We start from the raw sequence: 21,006 nt of genomic DNA on the forward strand, positions 1-21,006 counted from the left end.
CTGATGGAATTTGTACTACAATCTTGGGTTGTTTTACTGACCTTGGCTGCAGGTTTTCCCGGTGTATCCTGGAAAGCATCTACATTTGTTTGGTCCCACGCATTCACCAAACTTGCATCCTGGTTCACATGTAGCTGTGAAGGAAAAAGATGTCCTGACCATAACATAACAGAAGCTGACACGGTGAAATGTGTGTATGTCAAATTCAGTTACCTTCTGCTTGGCAGAAAACTTCTTGGGGACACATACAGGGTGATCTGCCCCCTCTCTCATTTGTTTTTACCTCTCAGATACTGGACAGAGTTTCCTTGTGATCAAGATCAACCCTCAAAGCTACCATCTGACAAATGCAAATTTATTGTGCTCATTTGCTTAGCAGCTGCCATGTCTCCAGTCGTATTCAAAGAAACATAAAGTCACCAGGATCATAGCCATAGTTTTATATGTCAACACAAAACATTTAATAAAAGAAGAGTAATATTTGCACTGGAAGAGACCCCACAGGAATCCTGGGGCAAGTGCCAAGGTTCCTTCCCTTTTGACTCTGGCCTATTCCCATCCCATCTCCTTCATATTTTCTTTCCTGTTTTTCTTTTGAATGATCAAATTCTACTAGAGCTCAGGAAATAGCCTTGGTATGAAAGAATTACTCAGCAATTGCCTGTGAATGTTACTTACTTCTCTGCCCACTCATTCCCCAGCTCATAGTAGGTCTACCTCTAAGCAAGCCTGTTCCTAAAGATCCCAGAATCTTTAACCAGAGACCCTATATTTTATTAATGTCACCATTTTCCTAGTTACCTAGACCCAAATCTCAGACTTCTTCTGTTTTTTTTTTGTCCCCAACCCAATCAATCATTCTACTACCAATTCATTAACTGAACAAATATTCACCCAGGTAATGGAGACCACATTGCCTGCAGACACCTGGGACATCATGTAGGACTCTCTCTCCTTGCTTTCCCCATGATGATCTGATATTAGTGCCTCATCAATGTAGGGGTCTAACAGCTTATTTTCTTGGCAGCAAAATCCCCTGGTTCAATCAATACTCTGGAGCTCCCTGTGAGATCAGTAAAAAGCTAGAATTCTCTTGAAAAGCACATCTCTACCTAACTTCTTCCCCTGCTCTCTTACTCACCTATAGATTTCTCCTCAGAACACCCAGCAATGGGATACTTATACAAAAATCTACCATGATCTGTCATGCATCTTTTTTTCAGTCTTAGTTTAGATGTAAGCATCACTGTGGCCACACTAGATTGTATACCATTTGCTTTCTGCCCCTTTCTACCACTGTTACCCCCCCTGGGGGGCCCTTCAATCTTCCCTATCCTTCAAAGGTCACTACTTCCAGAAGCCTTCACAACTTTCTCCAGCCATATGAGAACTTCAATCTAACTTTGAGAACTCCATGGAAGTTTGGCAGGCATCACCTGTGCAATTCATTTGTCTTTGTTTTATTAAAAAATTAGGCATTATTTGACTTTGTCCTTAATTTCTGTCTATTACTTGATTTTTAAGTGCCTTCAGGACAGGGACTTAATAATCATTCATTGTTGTTTCTCCTACAGCATTTGATATAGTGCTGTGAACATGCTACACATGCAAATATTTTTGAATAACGAATGAAGTCATAGGTGTAGACCTTTTAACAGGAGAACATTTTATAGCCTTGAACAAATAATTGAGAAGAAAGGGGAACAATGCTTCCCCAGCAAAGTTTTTCTACTTTTACAGTCAAAAGAGAGAGATTTTAATTTCCAGTGTCTATTTTGTTATGGATATGTACTTGGTGATGCAGCTTTAAGTTCAGATGTTAGAAAAATAAATCTTTTATTTTTTTTTAAGCCCTGAAGACCTCTGATTGTTCCCTGGAAACTGATTTCCAATGTGATCCAGACAGGAAAGTCCAGGACAAATGCCAAATAGCACATAGGAGGAATGGTGAATAATACCCTTGCTCTAAGGTCAAAGCTTCAGAAAGATGTTTTCAATTTACAGTAACTGTGGATTTGTGATTTGAATGGCCAATCCACACAGCAAAGGGAAACTTAGTTTATGTCTGAAATGGCCAGAAATTGAAGCATGCTTTACACAAAGTGAAACTCTCTTGTTCAGTTCTCCCCAAAACTCCTCCATCTGCAGCTTTTCATTAGGGATTTGTTTATGAACAACTCTTTATTCCATCTCTCCACAGTGACATATATTTTAAGGTTAATGATATGTAGTTGATCTCAGACCCTCCCCTGGGAGCAGATTTAGACAGGCCAGAGGCCAAGAGCTGGGAAGCTCCAGCATGCATGGAGATAGGGTTTGAGAGAAACAAAGGGAAAACAAATAGATGGAGGAGAAGGCCTGTGCAGATTGGAACTAGGGTCTGACTCTGCTTGTTTGGGCAGATTGATGTGTGCTCTTTTAACTGTGCAGCCCAAACTCTGGCTTAGAAATTAGAAACCCATCAATGGAGGACTAACTTCCTGTGTTATTTTGTGCTTCTAGGAGCATACAGCTTTACCATCAAGAGGAACCATGCAAATTGGAAAAAAAATATGATACAGATTTTTAGGTAAAAATATCATTGCTGGGCTGGGGCTGCAGCTCAGCAGCAGAGCACTTGCCTAGCATGTGTGAGGCACTGGGTTTGATTCTCAGCACCACATAAAAAAAATTAAATAAAATAAAGGCATGTTGTCCTTCTACAACTATAAAAAATAGAAAGAAATCATGGCAATTTAAAACTCAGACATTTGACTGGGGCAGTTAAGGTACCAACAATCTTTTCAGCTTGCAATATTTGTATATTGAACATTTTGCTTAAATCTTCTGTGCTTGATCTTTGCACACCGTGGTTTAAATTCTTTCATTCCTGTGGTATAGAGTCCACTAAAGCATTGAGAATGTGATTGTCTGTGCACATTGTGGACAAACTGCTCTGAACCAGTTAAAGCAAAGCCCTTCCAGAATGCTAAAGCTTTCTCTAATTTATTCACCACTGACGTGCTGTGTCTTACAAGTTTTATGGCAGTAAGTTCTGAGGTTCATGCAACTGTAAGAAAGATTCCAAATCATGTGTGTCACATGGTTTTTGCCCTTTCTACCTGACTGACTTCAAATAAAAATGTGTTATGTTGTGTCTAGAAAAAGAATAAAGCTGCATTTAATCTTCTCATCATGGGTACTTTAATAGACAGAAGTCGATAGTAATTTATGAGGTATATTCCATGTGTACCAGGTAATAAGCAAACCTTTTAATGCTTACTCTTTGTATCCTCTGAGGCAGGTACTACTCTCTCCATGTTGCAGAGGAGAAAATGAAGCCTTAGTGAGCTTACCTACCTTGCCCAAGATCACCCATGTTAGTCTAGTTCACAATATCCTTGATCATGACAATATAAACCAACCAAAGTGAGGATCTATCCACCCTTTTAATTGACACAGGTCCCACAGTATGTTCTAGCTTCTTTTTTCTGAGTAGGCAATGATGATCATTTTTCTATCATTTTCATGCTCTTGCCATCTCATCCCATGGGAACCACAATGATGGAAGGTTTTATATAATATAGAACATGTGGGAGCACTATCATTGTCCTCCATTGTTCCATGGATAGATATTATCAAGTCCTTCCTGCACCTATAGTCAATCTATATATTTTTGCAACAGCTAGAGAGGAGGAGATTGGTGCATGGACAGACCAGCAAGAAGAAGGTAGCATTGTTATTCCTACAAATAGCTAACATTTTAATGCTTTTACCGGGCATACAGCCATGTTATTATCCCACTTAGCAGATGAAGGACTGAGGCTCAGGCATTTTCCACCTGCTCAGGGATGGTAAGACCAGATTCTTACCCTGCATCCCTGTTCAGAAAGTTAGCTAGGAGGTATATAGATTTGATCCCTCTATACTGCAACTCATAGTCTTTGTGGCAAGTCATGTAAAATACAGAACAAGACAAAACTCTGTGATTGTCTCTGTCCTCCCCAAACCTCTTGAAATTATCAAAGGCTTCTCTCAGAGTTCTTAACATGTTGTCTTTGAAACAATGTGTGAGGCAAATTATGGTTTAGTTTTCAATTTGTATAAGAGTATCAGAAAAATACTTAGAATTGTTGCATATATGCATGCATTTATTGCAGTTGTTTAGAAACTAGCCTTATAAAATTTAAAAATGTAAGTAACAAGTCTATAAGGTAAAGGGTTTACTTTTCTGTGGCTAAAACCTACTGATTGAGTGGTTAATATTTAAAAAATTTATTTCATTAGAAATCAGTTGGAAAAATTTGTAATTAGAAGAAGAAATCAATTAGCCTGTTTTTGCCCATCTCAGTTTCTCCACATTAAACAAAACTAAAACAGAAATAAACAACCCAGTTATACTTACTAAGATAGTAGCAAAAATAATCGACCAGAGAGTCTCCCAAGATAAACATGTCTAGTGTGACAATATTGGCCACATCCCAGATGGGAAGAGATCTCACTGGGGACTTTGAGTATTGGTAGTTATCCATGTTCCTACCCTGGGGAATTCACTGGCAATTTTGTGTCAGCCTGTGGTATCACAGATTAAAAACCTAAGGATACTGATCTGAGTGTAGTGTGAGCTGAGATTTTATAAAATTTACCTTCACAGACTCCTTGGATGTTCCTTTTCCAGCCATAGCAGCAGGCCAGTTTAGTTCCATAGTGACAGACCCCAGGCTGGCGTGCCAATGTTGACAACCCATGATCCCTTGGACTGTGGATAAAGAGCCACATGTTAGTATTGAAAAACCAGAAAAGGCAACAGAAACTCTTCCCTGCTCCTAAAGGAACTGGAGAAATGTCAAGAACCTGGTTCATTTCTTTTTTTTCTGGTTCATTTCAACAGACATGAGGAAGTGCTAAATTCCACTTTGAAAACCTGAATTTTGGGGTTGGCAGCCTCTGCTATCATCCCTCACCAGACTTCTCCAATAGTTTTGTCTGTTTCCTTCTTCCCCAGCATTACATAATCTTTAAAGCTAGGGCACATAAAAATGACCCCAAATGTATGTTTTTGAACCTGGTAGAGTGACCCAAAAATGTATGTTTTTTTAACCTGGTAGAGTGCCACATCTCAAATTTGTTCTGTATGGGCACAGTGGCTATCCAGTTCTGGGGCTGTTTCAGTGCTGAGTGTGATAATGTGACTCACTGGCTGTGTGGCTTTAGTGCATACGAGAGCTCAGCACTTTTACCTCATTGGCCACCTGGGAACTCCTGAACAGACTGGAATCACTGCACACTATGGACAGTTAAGAGCTAGAGATTTTTCCATTAAGCCCTCTCATGTTACAGAGGCAGAAACTCCTGCCCATTTGAGTAGATCCCCAGTAGAGCCAGCTGTTGGGGACTCTAGCCGAGGGTTTGTTCTCATCCCACATGGCCTCCTGGAAGTACAATTTGCTAAACTCTTTAACTATGGAGGAGAAGTCATCAAATGTTTACTGTTTATTGGCCAGATGGTCAATATTTTAGGTTTTGTGGGCCTTGAAGTCCCTGTCCAGGAGGAAAAGCAGCTATAGGCAATAGTAAACAGATGGGCATAACTGTTCCAATAACATTTCATTTATGGACACTGATGTTCAAATTTAACATGGTTTTCATGTGTCATACATACATAGTATTCTTTTGATTCATCATCAACCGTTTAAAATATGAAAACTGGTCTTAGCTCATGAGTTGTGTAAAAATGGGGCCACTCTGCCTTGGTCTGCAGATTGTAGTTTCTGATCCCTGATTTAGAGCCCTGAAAGAGTGAGCTCCCTGTCCCCTGGTAGTGTAACCAGTGAGGAAGTTCCTTGCACACTTACCTATTTAACTGTCTTGGCATTGGGCAGGGTTGCTATCAAGAATAGAAAAGAAGACTTCCATTACATATTTTGTGGAGGGCTGGCTATATTTGATATTTCTCAGAAATATTAAAAACACTGTAAAATGTTTCCTGGGTTCTTTAATCAGATAAGGAATGTACATTTTACCATGTGCTTTCTGTGACAGGACTTTTATGCCAGTTAATAATATCTTAGTCATGGTCAGACAGTTAAACAAGCTTATAGAATTCCCTCATAGTCTGCCTTTCCTACAAATTAGTTTCTCAGTTAAGAGCTACAAAGATATGGTTTGGGATATTTTATTAACTGACAGCACAAATTATAAGGTTCACTTTATTATTTACTTCTTTTTGAAGGGAACTTTTAAAAGTTTTAAATGGAACTCATAAATCATTCACTCAACCACTTAGCATACAGTTTCTCAACATTTTACATGACTGTTATTTTGGGCCAGATAATTCTTCATTGTTGGGAGCTGTCCTGTGCATTGTAGGTCATTAAGCAGCATCCCTGTTCTCTATCTATAGGTGTCAATAGCATATACCTTCCAGTTTTGACAATCAAAGATGTCTCCAGACATTGCCAAATATTACCTGGAAGGCAAATTTTTCTTCCAGCAAGTACTCTTACTTTAAAATAAACACCCATTAAATATTTGCTTTTTTCTAAGCATTGACTTAGGCACATGGAATGTAGCAATGAGAAAGGGGGCTAGGCTTGCTCTCTTATGTTTGTGGTGTTGTGCACTACAATATAGGGCACCATAGTAGGTATCATTACAATGCTTTTAGAAAGAGTTGCTTTATTTTATTTTTTTTCAGTGGTGGGGATAGAACACAAGGCCTTGCACCATGCCAGGTAAGTATTCTGTCACTGAGCTCTATCCCCCAACCCTGCCAAAGAGCTTTGACTGAGAAATAATGCAGCCATCTGTCACAATCTAATCTGTGTATTACAATTCTACAAGGGACACTACAATCTTGACCTACAATCTGCAGATAACTATGTCCAAAGAAGAACCAAGGAATGTGAGCTGAGTAAATGAGTACTAGGCTAAGGACTATGAAGTCCTTAAGATTTTTTTTATTTTACCATTTAAAAAATTGGGATATAAAATTTGCCATTTGAAAATGTATGCTTCAGTGAATTTTAGTATTCTTACTATGTTATACATCCACCAGTACTATTTAATTCCAGTACATTTACATTACTTCAACAAGAACCAATTCTAATTCCCCCTGTCCTGCCATCCCTTGATAACCAAAAATCTACTTTTTATCTCTGGATTTTTCTATTTTGAACATTTCAGATAAGCAAAATCATACAACATGTGGGGGTTTTTTGTGCTTAATTTCTTTAATGAAACATGTTTTGAAGGGAACTTTGAAAGTTTGTGTTGTAGTACATAATAAGAATTTGCTCCTTTTATTGCTAAATAATATTCCACTGAATAGAAATAACATATATTGTTTATCAATTGTCAGTTGATGGATATTTGGGTGGTTTCCAGCTTTGGCCATTATGAGTAATGTTACTATGAGTGTAGGTATACATTTTTCTGTGGAAATAGATTTCATTTGTCTTGGTTATACACTTAAGAGAGGAATTGCTGAGACATATGGTACAATGGATGGAAAATTTGTGTCTCCAGAATTCTATATGTTGAAACTCTAATCCCAATGTGATGGTACTTGGAGGTGGGGCCTTTGGGATCTAATTAGACCTTTGGGGTCTAATTAGAGTAGAGCCTCATGAATGGTATTAGTGTCCTTAAAAGAGGCAAGAATGGCTAGCTAGCTTGAGAAGTCTACAACCTTGGAGAGAGCCCTCACCCAAACCTGACCATGCTGGCACTCAGATCTTGAACCTCCAGCCTCCAGAACTGTGAGAAATTTATTTATGTTGTTTATAATCCACACAGTCTATGGCAATTTATTGTAGCAACTTGAACTAAGACATATGGTAATTGTATATTTAAATTTGTGGAACTCTCAGACTGCTTTTCAAGATGATTATATCATTTCATATTGTACCAGCAGTGTAAGAGAGTTTTAATTTCTCCATATACTCTACAGTACGTACTATTCATTTTTTAAAGTTATAGCCATCCTTATGAGAAGGGGTATCTTGTGATTTTGATTTGCATTTTCTTTTGATGGCTAATGAATGGAGCATCTTTCTTGTGTTTAAGGGCCATTGTATGTTTTCTTGGGAGAAATGTCCATTCAGGTCTTTTGCGCATTTTTGATTGGATTACTTGACTTAATGGCTTTAAGATTAGAACACGAGATTGAAATTAGTTGGTAAAACCAACTATTCCATACCTCGATGAACAAGGTAATGTAACTTTTTCTTATTCTGCAAGCAACCCATCCACAAATTGAGTACTCAGAGAGTCCATTTCTTAACTACACTTGTCTGTAATAAACCTTAATAATGCAGCAAAACCCATTTTCACTTCTTATTTTAATAACACAAAGCTAATGTTTGGGGAGCAGAATGAATGGTGGAACTATCTATCTGGGAAAGAGGAAGGTGTCACATGGAGGTGACATTTGAGCTGGACTTAAAAAGAAAACATGGGAAACAAGAAAGCTGTATAGGAGAAAATTCTGCCTATGTGATTTTTATTCCATATTTCTTATAAGAAATGTGGGATCCAGTTAATTAGATTTTAACCTAGCAACAAAATCTTAGAGATTACCTCTCAACTTCTTAACTGCAGGCTTGCAAGCAATATGCTGTACAGTACCAATAGGAAGGGCCTTACCTATTTCCTTATGTCAAAAAAGCCAGTGTAATCCTTAATGGGCATTGATATATATTGATCATTGTGCTAGGTTCTGGGGATACAGAGGTGAACTTGGAATACAGGGTCCCTGACTTATAAACTTTTAGGCAAGGGAGTAGGAGTAATAATGTCACTAAACATAGTCTAATACAGAAGCTTAAAGTAAGGAAACATAATCCATTATAGGGGTCTGAGGTGTTCTCCTTGAGAGTGCAACTTTTAAATGAGACTTAAGGTGAACAGAAGTCAACCGCATGAAGTAAAAGAAAGAATATTATTAGCAGAGAGAACAGAATGACTGTAGACTAAGACATAAGGGATATCAGGCTTATGCTTGAAGAATCCATAGAAGACCAGAGGACTAGAGCAAAAAGAGAGAGCTGGTAGGGGATGAGCTGAAAGAGGTGGGCAGCAGCTATGTCATAGAGGGTCTTGTGAGTCAAATTAGAGTCATGGGGCTTATATACTAATGGCACAGCTCTGAAGGGTTATAAGTAACAAGGTTATTTGATAAGATTTTCCTTTAGAAAAACATCATGGCAGGAGTCTGGAAAATAGACTGGAGGGAGGAAAAAAATGGAAGTGGGTATACCAGTTGTTTCAAAAGATAGAATCTGGTTGCTTAGACTGGAGTAGGAGAGGTGGAGGTAGGGAGAAATGGATGGATTCCCAGTAGAACCAAAATACCTGGTAAGGGATTAGGGTCATTCATTCATCCAACAACTATTATTGAATATCTACAATGTATCAGGCACTGGGATAACTTCCAGAGGTTCATCATCAACTAAGAGGGGAATATGATCTCTGAACTCACGGAACATCAGTTGGATGTGAAGTATGAGAAGAACAAACCATCAGGTAAATGGCATGAGACATTTCTGGAATGAGGACTATGGATGGAGGAACATATTAGCAAATAGGGTAAATGCTGAGTTGTCTTTGGCACATGTTGATTTTGAGTGCTCATTAGGCAGATAAGACATTGAGTAGAAAGTTTGATATTTGGGCTAGAAGTCTAGGAAGCGGGACTCAAATTGGGAATCATTTGCAGGTAAAGGAGTGGATGTAATATAAGAGGAGGCTTAGGGCACAGACATAAGGAAATCAGCATATAAGAGGTGGGTCAAGGAAAAGGATGGTCCAGAAAGAGACCTAGGCAATGCTCAGAGGAACACCAAGTTAGTACAGTGCCAGGAAAGGAAAATGAGGGGATTGTTTCTAGAAAGAGTTGAGGAGCAACTCTGGATGTTGAGAAGTTATGTAACTTGATGGTTAAGACTTCAGTTTACTTCCTGGGCTTGAATTCTGGCTCTACATATATTAACTCTGTGACCTTCAGCAAGTTACATCATCTTTCTATGCCTGAGCTATCTCATTTCTAAATGGGGATAACAAAAACATTTACATTAAGGGTATTTGTGGTAATGAAATGATTTAATATTTAATATTTAATAAAGGGCTCTGAACAGTGACTAAAATAGTAAAGGCTCCCTAACTGATTGCTTTTATCAGTACTACTAGTAGGATCATTATTAGTAGATGTGTTGACTTTAGAGAAGAGCCACATTTCCCACAGAAGGGCCTGCTGTAGTATTTTTGACATACTCTGGTGGGAGCATCCTGTAGGATTTGTAGCCCCACTTAAAAGTGGTGAGGGATTTCCAAGAGCAGTGTAATTAGGGGCCTTTGGTCAATGATACTCCCTGCCTATGAGGCACATTCTCATGGATGTCATGGTTTCCATGTGATTTAGGTTTTTAAAAATGTCTACAGGAACCAATTTTCACTGTAAGAGGAGAGTACCACATAATTTCACCTTAAGGAAAGTGACCTTAGATATTATTCAGCTATAACATAACTACTTACACATGAAGAAACTAAGGCCAAGAAAGACTAAATATTTCATCAGTATCAAAAGCTAGAAGAGAACAAATTTTACCACACTATCCATCTGTCCAGCTATCCTTTTGTATACCCAAAGCATATTAGGCAATTACACATCAAGTTACTGTACTAGACACAGAGACTATTAGGTTGTGTATTGTTATGGTTTGGATGTGAGGTGTCCCCCAAAAGCTCATGTGTGAGGCAATGCAAGAAGGTTTAGAGGAGCAATGATTGGGGTTGTGAGAGCCTTAACCAATCAGTGAATTAATCCCCTGATGAGATTAACTGAGTGGTAACTAGAGGTAGGTAGGGTGTGGCTGAAGGAGGTGGGCACTGGGGATGTGGCTATGGAGTATATATTTTTGTGTATAGTGAATGGAGTCTCTCTCTGCTTCCTGATCATCATGTGAGCTGCTTCCCTCTGCTGCACTCTCTGCCATGATGTCTTGCCTCACCTTGAGTCCTGAGGAATGGAGTCTGCTATCTATGGACTGAGACCTCTGAAACTGTGAGCCATCAAATCAATTTTTCCTCCTCTACAATTGTGCTGGTCAGATCTTTTAGTCACAGCAGTGAAAAAGCTAACTAGAACATGTAAAACAGCCCTTGCCCACAAAGAATGTATATTCTAGGGGCAAAAATGTACAAAACAGGTAATTATGCTCTGACATATGAATCCTACAAAAGGTGTGAATTTTTTCAGAAGATAGGTAAAAATGCAGGAATTATTAGGTTGGGATGGGTTTGTCATAAATTTTCTGAGTGAAATAGTGTCTAATATGAACTTTGGTGACTGGTGGAACCTACTTAGGTGACATTGGAGGAGGCTATATGGTGAGAAAGGTGTTACAGGCAGAGAAAATAACCTGTGATAAGGATGCAGTCACTCAGAACATGAGGAGTTGGTGGCCTGAAAATGTGAGCGTAGACAGTGATATATGTTTGGGGCAGGGGAGTGGGAAGGGAAGCTAGAGGAATGGTGGGATGGAGAAGAGCCAGAAGATAAGCAGGAGCCAGAAAGAAAAGGCCTGTGTGCACAGGAATAATTTTGTCCATCTTCAAGTTTCCAGAAAGTTATAGAGGGATTTCAAGCAGCTAGAAATATCAAGGATTTTGCAATATAGGCAACAGCTTCCATAGAATTAGAGTGAGCTCAATAAGCTCCAACAAGATTTCCAAAATGGTTAGATGTGAAGTCACACAAAAACAAATTGAAATTTGTTGAAATATGATATTTTTAAAAAGCCTAATTAGAAACCAGCCCAGAGTCTCTGGTATAGGTGGCCAAACTTATTTCATATGTACCAGTCAATGTTAATTAGTTTGAATTGCAAAGAATACTGCCTGGGGTTAACTAAAAGGAGAAAGTTACCAGAAGATGAAATTCATATACCATTTGCACATTACCACAGCTCTCCAGAGAAATCCTCTTTCTCTTGAGCTTTATTACTTTCACATGCCTGCCTTCAGGTGAAAAGGTGAAACCAAGAAATCTGAGGTGTATTTATTTCTCCCAAGTCATCGTTTTTGACATTGTACAAAATGTCACTTATAAAACTCCAAGACATTAATGACTAACACTTGGGCCATTAAAAACTTGTGAATAAAGTAATGTTTCTTATTCACTACAAGGAATTTCTTCTCCAGTTACAAATATAACTTAAGATTAAAGCTCAGTTGGAAGGCATCAGAAATTTGTCATCAAATCTAGCCTTACTCTCGTTTATTGGAAAAATGCAAATGCTAGTTGTTTAAAAATCAACTCAACTCATGATGGAGAACTGTAAAATGGATTCTGATATTTAAACAACTACACAAGTCAGGCAACACCAGTTCTGCCTCTGGCTGCTCTGTGGATGCAGCAACATGTTCTGTGCATATTTCCTAAAGGAAACCAAGCAGCTTAAACCAGCACTGTAGGAAAAAAAAACATCAGAGGAGCAGTCCTAAATGAATAACATGCCTTTTAATTAATGGTTGTGAGGTTCATATATTCACCCAGTTTTGAAAGATAGCTTTAAAGGGCCAGTCACAACTGGAATTTTATTGTTTTAATAATCAAATTATACATTTGGTCATGAAAATGAAAAAAGAGTTTCATGGGGGAAAATCATTAGTAGATAGAATTAATTGCTAATCATTAACTTGCTGATTTGTAGATGCTAGAGGAAATTGATCTTGTACACCAATAATCCAGATTTATGTTTTACACTGGAAGTTTTTCAAAATGCACATATGCAGATATTCTAAATTATACATGAAAAGAAAATTAATTATTAAAGTTTTTTATTTTTAAGTTGAAACAATATGATCCAGGGAGAGGAAGGAATCCAGCACAAGCAAACATGGTATTGGCAATAATAGCAGAGCACACATTACCTTGCAAAAAATTTTCAAGTTGCTTAGAAAAAAAGCCTTAACTTTATTTCTACACAGTCTTCAGTCACAGAAGTGTCAACATAGCTGACCAAGTCTGTGTGGAAAGGAGACCCTGAGCTTTGGGAGTCTGAGCTAAATGCTGAGTATTGTCTAGAGTTCCTTTAATGCATTATACATACCAAGTGAATGTTTGAAATTATTCAGATAATTTTTTCAAGTGTCATCTCTGACCTCCTCTTTGCATTTGCTAGCTTTCCCATCATTGATTCAATAATCTTCCATTTTAATACCTGGTTGTAAATATTATGGATAATGAAATTTCCACTTTTCTAGATTAAAAGATGACCAAAAAACTGTGATTTCATATGCTGCAAGTAACAGATGTAGAAGAGAAGATTAAGTGCTTACCAAATCCATATCTATGTCTCCTGGGCTCAAAACTATACTACATTTCCCAGCTTCTTGCCAGTCAGTGGTGGCCATGTAACTAATTTTGGCCCATGAAATGTGGGTGGATAGGATGTGGGCCACCTCTGCTCCTGGTTCAGAAAGCTCCCCTGGGATCCTCACTATGATTCTTCCTCATCAGCCCATTGAATAAAGTAGAGTTTTGGGACCTGGAAGAAGATGGTGCCCCAAGAAAGATGGAGGCTGGAACCATGTGAAGGCATGCATCAGAGGCTCTCTAAACATGCCTTATATCATAAGACAGGCAAAGAAATAAACTTTTACTGAATTCAGTCTCTGAGATTTTGAAATGGTTTGATGTAGTAACCTGTCCTGATCAACAAAGGAGGATTACAAAAGTCATTTCTTTTCCTAAAGTCAAGTATACATTATGTTCTCCTTATATGTGAATCCTCTTGTACAAAAATAACTCAAAAAACTGTTAATATGAATTGCATTTGGTTCTATGTTTGTGAGGCATGCATTTTTAAAAAATGTATAAAATTAGACCAGTGTGTCATGTAATACCAAAGATGAATGGTTAAGGCATAAATATCAATCATTGGAATTTAATATACATCTGGTAAACTTTTGGTTTGACTGACCCAGTACCATGAAACCTGATGAAATGAATTCATTGACAAAAAATATTTTTAATCCAGAAAGAGAAAGTCTGACCTTGGACTGAATCAATCCCACCAACATCCTCTGCTACCTTGGGAGGCCTGGATGCGCTGACCAGTCTTTCTTTTCTTCCTTCCCTTCTTTCCTTCCTTTCCTTTCTCTTTATCAGATGTCTCTTCCTAGACAATATTTAGCAAATGTAAGACCCAGAGAACCCAGTCTTCAGTCACAGAAGTGTCAACGTAGCTGACCAGGTCGGTATGGAAAGGAGACCCTGAGCTTTGGGAGTCTGAGCTAAATGCTGAGTGTTGTCTAGAGTTCCTTTAATGCATTATACAGCTTGCTGTCTACATTGATCAAATTAATCAGAAAATCACTGTCTCCACAGCTGAAGTTAATTTAAAAAAATTCCAGGGATTGTGTAAGTAGTATAGTATTTCTGCATAGGATTCCTTATTTTCTGCAAAAAACATACTGTGCCAGAATTCTTAATATGCTTGTTTATGGTTAGGTTCCAGGAAACTTCATGATAGCCTCCAAGACAAATTGAAAAGTTAAACCTCTTTTGCTGATGTTTAAATACATTTAAATATTGCCATACAAATAAAATAAAAGTTTTTTTTTCAAATAGGGATAACAAGGTCCAGCCATGAGGTTTTTGCTATTGTTGTTGTTCTTGATTTTTAAATAATAGCTCAATATGGCAAATTCATTGTACCCAAGCAGTTAAAATTAATTTCAGGTTCTCATTGATATTTAAGAGACAGAGCCCAACTCCAAAAGGCCCAGGGATACCCTAAGTCACCTCACCTTCCCAGATGTGTAGAAGTTTAAGAACAAGAGCCTAATAAAACCTGGTCCAGGCTACCAAGCTCTGCTATTCCAGTGGATGTTGATGTGTCTTCGAATTTCCCATGACATGACTGGCAGGGATAGTAGTAAATCTCAGGCAAAACTTGGAACTTGTCATTGCTTCTATTTCTCTCACTTGACTTCCAAGCTCAGGAGTTAGATGGAGATTGGGGACGGGGAGTACTGTAGTTTGGACTCATCCAAAAGAAGACCATGAGATAAGGATTTGAGTGCAAGTGGTTTATTTAGGAGTAAAGGGAATATTGATGGCGGAGTGGGGAGCAAGAGAAAGAAAATAAGGCAGCCAATAAAGGAAGTGTTATCAAGATAACTACATGTATTCTCCTTCTTTCTCACTCATTCCTCATTCATTCACTGTGGGGAATGATACAAGATGGAGCTGGGGAAGTAGGCAAAGTCTAGATCAATCAGGATCCTTTTTATGCTATTTTAAGTAGAATGGATTTTATTCTTAATCTGGTGACAAGTCATTGAAATGTTTTAAGAAGAGGGCTATTGGTATGATTTAAGTTTTAAGAGAAACACTTTGGGGTGTGGACTTGAAGGGACAAAAGAAGAAACAAAAGGAAACTATTATGGTGGTTCTAGTGGGAGATGATGGTGGTATGCTTGGGTGGTGGCAGGCAGTGGGAGAGAATAAGATGGATTTGAGACGTGGTTTGTTATAGTGACAGATTGAAAGAGGGAAGAAGTGTTCCACTTGTCAGAAAAGATGCCAGAGTTTTTTGGTATGAGCCAGTTTGAATGCTGTTTGTTTCATGATGGAAAGAAGAGGGGAATTCTGGAGCGATGATCAAGAGTTCTGTCTTGGATGTCTTCAACTCAGTGAACCATCATAATGCATATGTCAGGAATGTAGCAGAAGGATGCTAGGCTTTAAGACTCTCACTTTGAAGTCATATACATATAAATGACATTGAAAATTTAAGGACTAGGACAATCACTTGGAGAGACTGTAGTTAAGGAAGAAAACAGGTTCAGAGCCAGATCTCTGGAAATCCAACGCTTTAAATCTGGTAGAAGAAGGGAAACTGGGAAAAGAGACTGGGAAAGAGTAACCAGTATAGGATGGAAACTAGAATGTGTGGGGTGGTAGTTTTATGTTAGATTCTCTGATACTTTTCCTTTCAAAAGATGAAGGCTTAATTTACCTCCCCTCATGTGTATCTCTACTTAGCAACCAGCTTCTAAGAGAGTTCTGTAGGAGTAATGGAAGGTAACTTCAGAGATCAGGACACAAAAGGCACTACAGCTTCTTCCTTCTTCTCCTTTTGAATTAGATACTACAGGAGAAGTCGGTTATTATTTTGTGAAGACACTCAAGCATCCCTATGGAGAATCCACATGGAAAGGAGCAGAGGCCTCCTGCCAACAGCCAGGAGAGTGTGCCATCTTGGAAGCAGATCCTCCAGCCAGAGTCAAGCCTTCAGATGACTGTAGCATTGGCCAACAGCTTGACTGAAATCTTGTAAAAAACACCAAGCCCTTTTGCTCTGAGCCTAAAACTGCTTTAAATAAAATAAAACCTATTAAGAAATCCCTGATCTCTGTTCAGCTAAGCTGCTTCTGAATTCCTCACCCACAGAAACTATGTGAGACAGTGACTATTGTTTTAAGCTACAAAGTTTTGAATTATTCTGTAGCATACTCCTAGATAACTAATATATGCAGTGCCCAGAAACCAAGCAAAGGGAATACTGAAGAGTGAGATGATGATCTTTGTAAAGATATTTGCAGTTTGGGTATTTTATTTTATTTTTTGCAGTGCTGGGGATTGAACCCAGAACCTTGCACATGCTAGGTAAGTGCTCTTTCACTGAGCCACATCCCAAGCCCTGCTTCAGTATTTTGAGTTTTGATTTTACATTTGTATTTATTGAATCTGAAACACTATGGATTATGAGCACGCTATCATTATGAGCATTAGGAAAGACAAAATGCTACCAATTAAACTAAACTATGGCTTATTACCTCAATGATAATTCTGTGCTATTGTGTCATAATTTTGTGCATGAATTTTGTGCTAGCTTTAAAGAACACAATGGCCTAATTTGCTTCCTGTTACTCTCAGAATGAAGTCAAAGCTCTTTGGTTTGATATACCAGGCTCCTCACAGCCTGGTTCCAGTCTGTTTTCTTTGCCTCTGACAGCCCCTGGGCTCATGACCACTGGGCTTGTGTGGGCAGTCTACTCTTTTTTTGGGATGATGCCTTCCTTCTTCATTATTTTTGCAGGGATGTATCCATCCACCCTATTCATTTATTCCTATGCAAAACCTACTACCAGTTAGGCACTATAATACTTGCTTTCTCCCCCTCCCACATTTTACACCTGTGGACTTACATGTATCCATAAAGATAGTTTAAATGTCATGCCCTATCTTCAGTTTTTCCTGACTCTTGCAGACAGACTCAATTTGTCTCTTCCTTGTATTCTATAAGTGTTTTATGAATGTTTTATATATGCAGATAAATATGTACAATATACATTCATTCCTTTGAAATAATCCATTCATTATTCATATATAAATAATATTATTTGCCTCTTCTTCATCTCCTTTCTTTAGTCATTCATTTACCCAGCAAATTTTTTTCAACACCTACTATGTGCCAGGTACTGGGCTAGAAGCTGAAGTTATAATGCTTCATACTGACTCCTCCACCTAAAAAGGAAAGACATTTTTCTGGTCCTACAAAGTTGTCTAGTGGGGGAGGCAAATAGACATAGCTCTCTGGCATTCAGGAGAATGTTGGGACATGTCAGCTGCTCTGTTAGTGTTGTTGAATTGGACTGAATCAATTTCAACCCATTTTAGAATATTTCTTTTTCATAATTTAAGACCTGAAGATTTAAAGTTGTTTGAAACTGATAACTGACCTGGTAAGGTAACTGATGAAACTGGAAGTATAAATGATCCCTCTATACAAAGTACTGTATTTGATGGAAAGTGATTTAAATATTCTTGGAAGATAACTATAGCCTTTAGATCTGCTAGTTATTCACTTATGAAATTCTTGGAAAATCAACATAACCAATATTGCTCTTGAAATCCAGTTTACTTATCTGTAAAATTAAAAATGTGGTATGAAACTTACACATAGGATATGTGATCTGTAATTTACACTCAACATTGTGAGTGGTTTCCCAATATCTATTCTCCCTTTTTGTCTTACTGAGAACCCTATTATATAGCCACTCAGAATAAAGGTTGCATTTACTTTGTGAGTCATGACCATGGAACTAAGTTTGGGCCAATGGGATATAAGCAGATGTGCCACGTGCAATTTCTAGGATATGGTTGTAAAAAGAAGAGCAATGTTCTTTATATTTCCTCTTTTTGGCCAGGAGAGGAGAGCCTTTTGATGGAGTACTAAGGTGGCAGCATCCAGGTCCCAGACTTCCTGGAGTGCCATACCAGTCCCACTGCCACTCCTATGTGTGAGACAAATACACGTCTATCTTGTTTAAGCCAAGGTTCTGTGGATTTTCTATCACAATCAATTTTGAAGAATTAAGAAGCATCATTATTACACTCACTAGCTACTACAAGCTCTCTACTACTTTTCTTTTTACATTTCCTGATTCAAACCACCAATGTTGAGTGATTTGTGAGGCCCAGTTTTTCAGTTTGCATGCAACTCAAAATCAAGATTAGGTGACTGAAATTTGATTCTTTGGCTCTATGAAGTGTCTATCTTTTTTGAACTTGCTTTTGCTTGCTAGGTCTGCCATAGCAAAGTAGCACAGACTTGGTTGCTTCAATAATAGAAATCTATTTTCTCAATCCTGGAGGCTGGAAGTCACAGCATTATTTTGTGGGCAGGGTTGATTTCTTCTGAGACCTCTCTCCTTGACTTGAGAATGCTGTCTTCTTCCTGTTTCCTCACATGGTTCATCCTGTGTGTGTGTCTCTGTCATAATTCCCTCTTCTTATAAGGTTTTAGTCATATTCGAGAAGGGCCCCCCATAATAGCTTTATTTTAACTTACCCCATTGGGGACCCCATCTCCAGATACAGTCACATTTTGAGGTACTTGGGACTAGGGATTCAACATATGAATTGTGGGGGGGGGCATAATTTAGTCCATATCACCTTAGGACAACTGCATATCCTGTTTCCACTGTCCCCAAGGAGTTTATGTTCTAGAAATTGTCACTAGGAGTAAGAGTTACTCAGAAGTAATTCCCTGTCTCACCAGGTCCGTGAAAAATGGGTGCATTGTGGTATATGGCCAATCTAATTTCTTGATACCCAAGAGCTTCTCCATTGGTGAGAGCCTGCTCTGCCTTATGTACATAGTAGGCTGAAAGTGTAGAACCCCCTCCCCAAAGCCCTCAATCAATAACTGATAGGAGTAAAAGTACCCCAGCTCCCATGTCTTCAGAAGGGATAACTGAGGCTCATGTCCAACTGTTCCCTAGAATTCTCCAGCAGGGTTCAGTCATAATGGTAACTTAATAAAAAAAAATTGTTTTATGGCATTGAGGATCAAATCCCAGGGGCTTATACGTACACTGAGCTATATCCCCAGCCCTTTCTAATTTGTATTTTGAGACAAGGTCTCACTAAGTTACACAGACTGGCCTTCAACTTGCAATCCTCCTGCCTCAGCCTCCCCAGTAGCTGGTATTACAGGTGTATAGCCCCATATCCAATGGTAACTTATTTTTATATTTTTCTGTCACACTTACCCTCTTCTATATCAGAACTTCCTAATTAACAACCTCACAAATTAACAAGACAGTCTGTTTCAGGGAGAATACAAACTTAGAGAGGAAGGTGGTGGTGTTAAGAGGGGGAACATACTCTACACGAGTCCCTTGATTATAACGGACTAGCATCAAGTGAAGCAGGATCACTGGTGATGATGTGTGAACAAGCACTTTGCAAAAATGCCAGCTTTTCTGTATTCTTTTTTTTTTGAGGAAATAAATTTAATATTGGAACATCACTGACTGGTCTTAGAGCATAAAACCAAATCAAATGCAGTTTGCAAGAAATCACCTACTTTCTTCAAGTTTCTCTGTCCCTTTGCTTGTCAAATGGATACAATACCTATTTCTTTGGTTTGTTGAAATAATTGATTGAAATAATATTGAAAAGGATTACCATAGGGTCTCAATATCTATTGAATGCCAATCTGATTTAGGGAGACCAGATGATATACTTATGATTTTGGGGGTACATTTCTACAAATTCTGGTTGTAAGAATATAGAGATGAATGACATGACAACAATTAAAAAATCACTAAAATTGTATTAAAAGATGAAATATAGCCCATAAAAACAGGAGTGACAGATTCATAGCTCAGACTTCCTGTGGAAGGCTGAATCATGCCCCCTCCACTGAAAAAGATGTCCAAGACCTAATCCCTGGGATCTGTGAATTTTACTTTATATGACAAAAGGGACTTTGCAGATGTGATTGAGGTAAGAATTCTGAGATGCGGAGATTATCCTAGATTATATCAGGTGGGCTTAATATAACCACAGAGGTTCCTCTTAGAGGAGGACAAAGAAGATTCAGAGAGAAGACAAGGTGACAAAGGAAGAAGAGATTAGAGCAATGTGGTCACAAGCCAAGGATTGTTGGCAGACTCTAGAAGCTGAAAGAAATGAGAAACAGATTCTCCCCTGGGGACTCCAGAAGGAACCACTCCTGCCAATGCCTTAATTTTAGCCCCATAAGACTTATTTAGACTTTTGACTTCCAGAACTGTAAGATAATAAACTTGTGTTGTTTTAAGCCATGAAGTTTGTGGTAATTGTCATGATGGCACTTCCCTAACAGGGCTCTGAGAAGAACTGATTCCTCGTGTAGTGTATTGTTTGCAATAAGCAGGCCTCTCTCTGTGAACATGGCCCCTTAGCATGAACCCAGATGTTCCCTCATCTCTCACATGAATTTTATTTGAATTCAGTAGAGAAAAAAATGTATCACAGAAATATGTTGCAAGTAAAGAGTTGTTTACTTCATCTCAAGAATACAAAGTAAAATTAGCAAAGAAGAAGGGGATCAGGTAGGGGGTTGGAGGTAAGGTTAGGTAATAGGGGGTGGAAATGATCAAAATATCTCATATATGAATATGACACAATGAAACACATTATTTGTTTAATAATAAAAATTTGGAAAAAAGAACATCAAAGTT

General features: G+C 38.3%; 1 protein-coding gene across 2 annotated transcripts in view; it reads right to left on the reverse strand.

The window, feature by feature from the left end:
- Positions 1 to 21,006, reverse strand: part of Egfl6 (EGF like domain multiple 6) — a 60,075-nt gene that overhangs the window by 36,259 nt on the left and 2,810 nt on the right. For both annotated transcript variants that reach the window (XM_058572574.1, XM_046424237.2), the window contains exons 2-3: positions 4,626 to 4,738; positions 42 to 134 (exon numbers count right to left, since the gene is read on the reverse strand). In XM_058572574.1, the coding sequence (XP_058428557.1) occupies positions 42 to 134; positions 4,626 to 4,738 (206 nt within the window). The remainder of the gene's footprint in view (positions 1 to 41; positions 135 to 4,625; positions 4,739 to 21,006) is intronic.

This window comes from Marmota monax, unplaced genomic scaffold (assembly GCF_021218885.2).
Source record: "Marmota monax isolate L192 unplaced genomic scaffold, Marmota_monax_Labrador192_F-V1.1 WCK01_AAM20220418_F8-fsc00089, whole genome shotgun sequence".
NCBI classification, from domain to species: Eukaryota; Metazoa; Chordata; class Mammalia; order Rodentia; family Sciuridae; genus Marmota; species Marmota monax.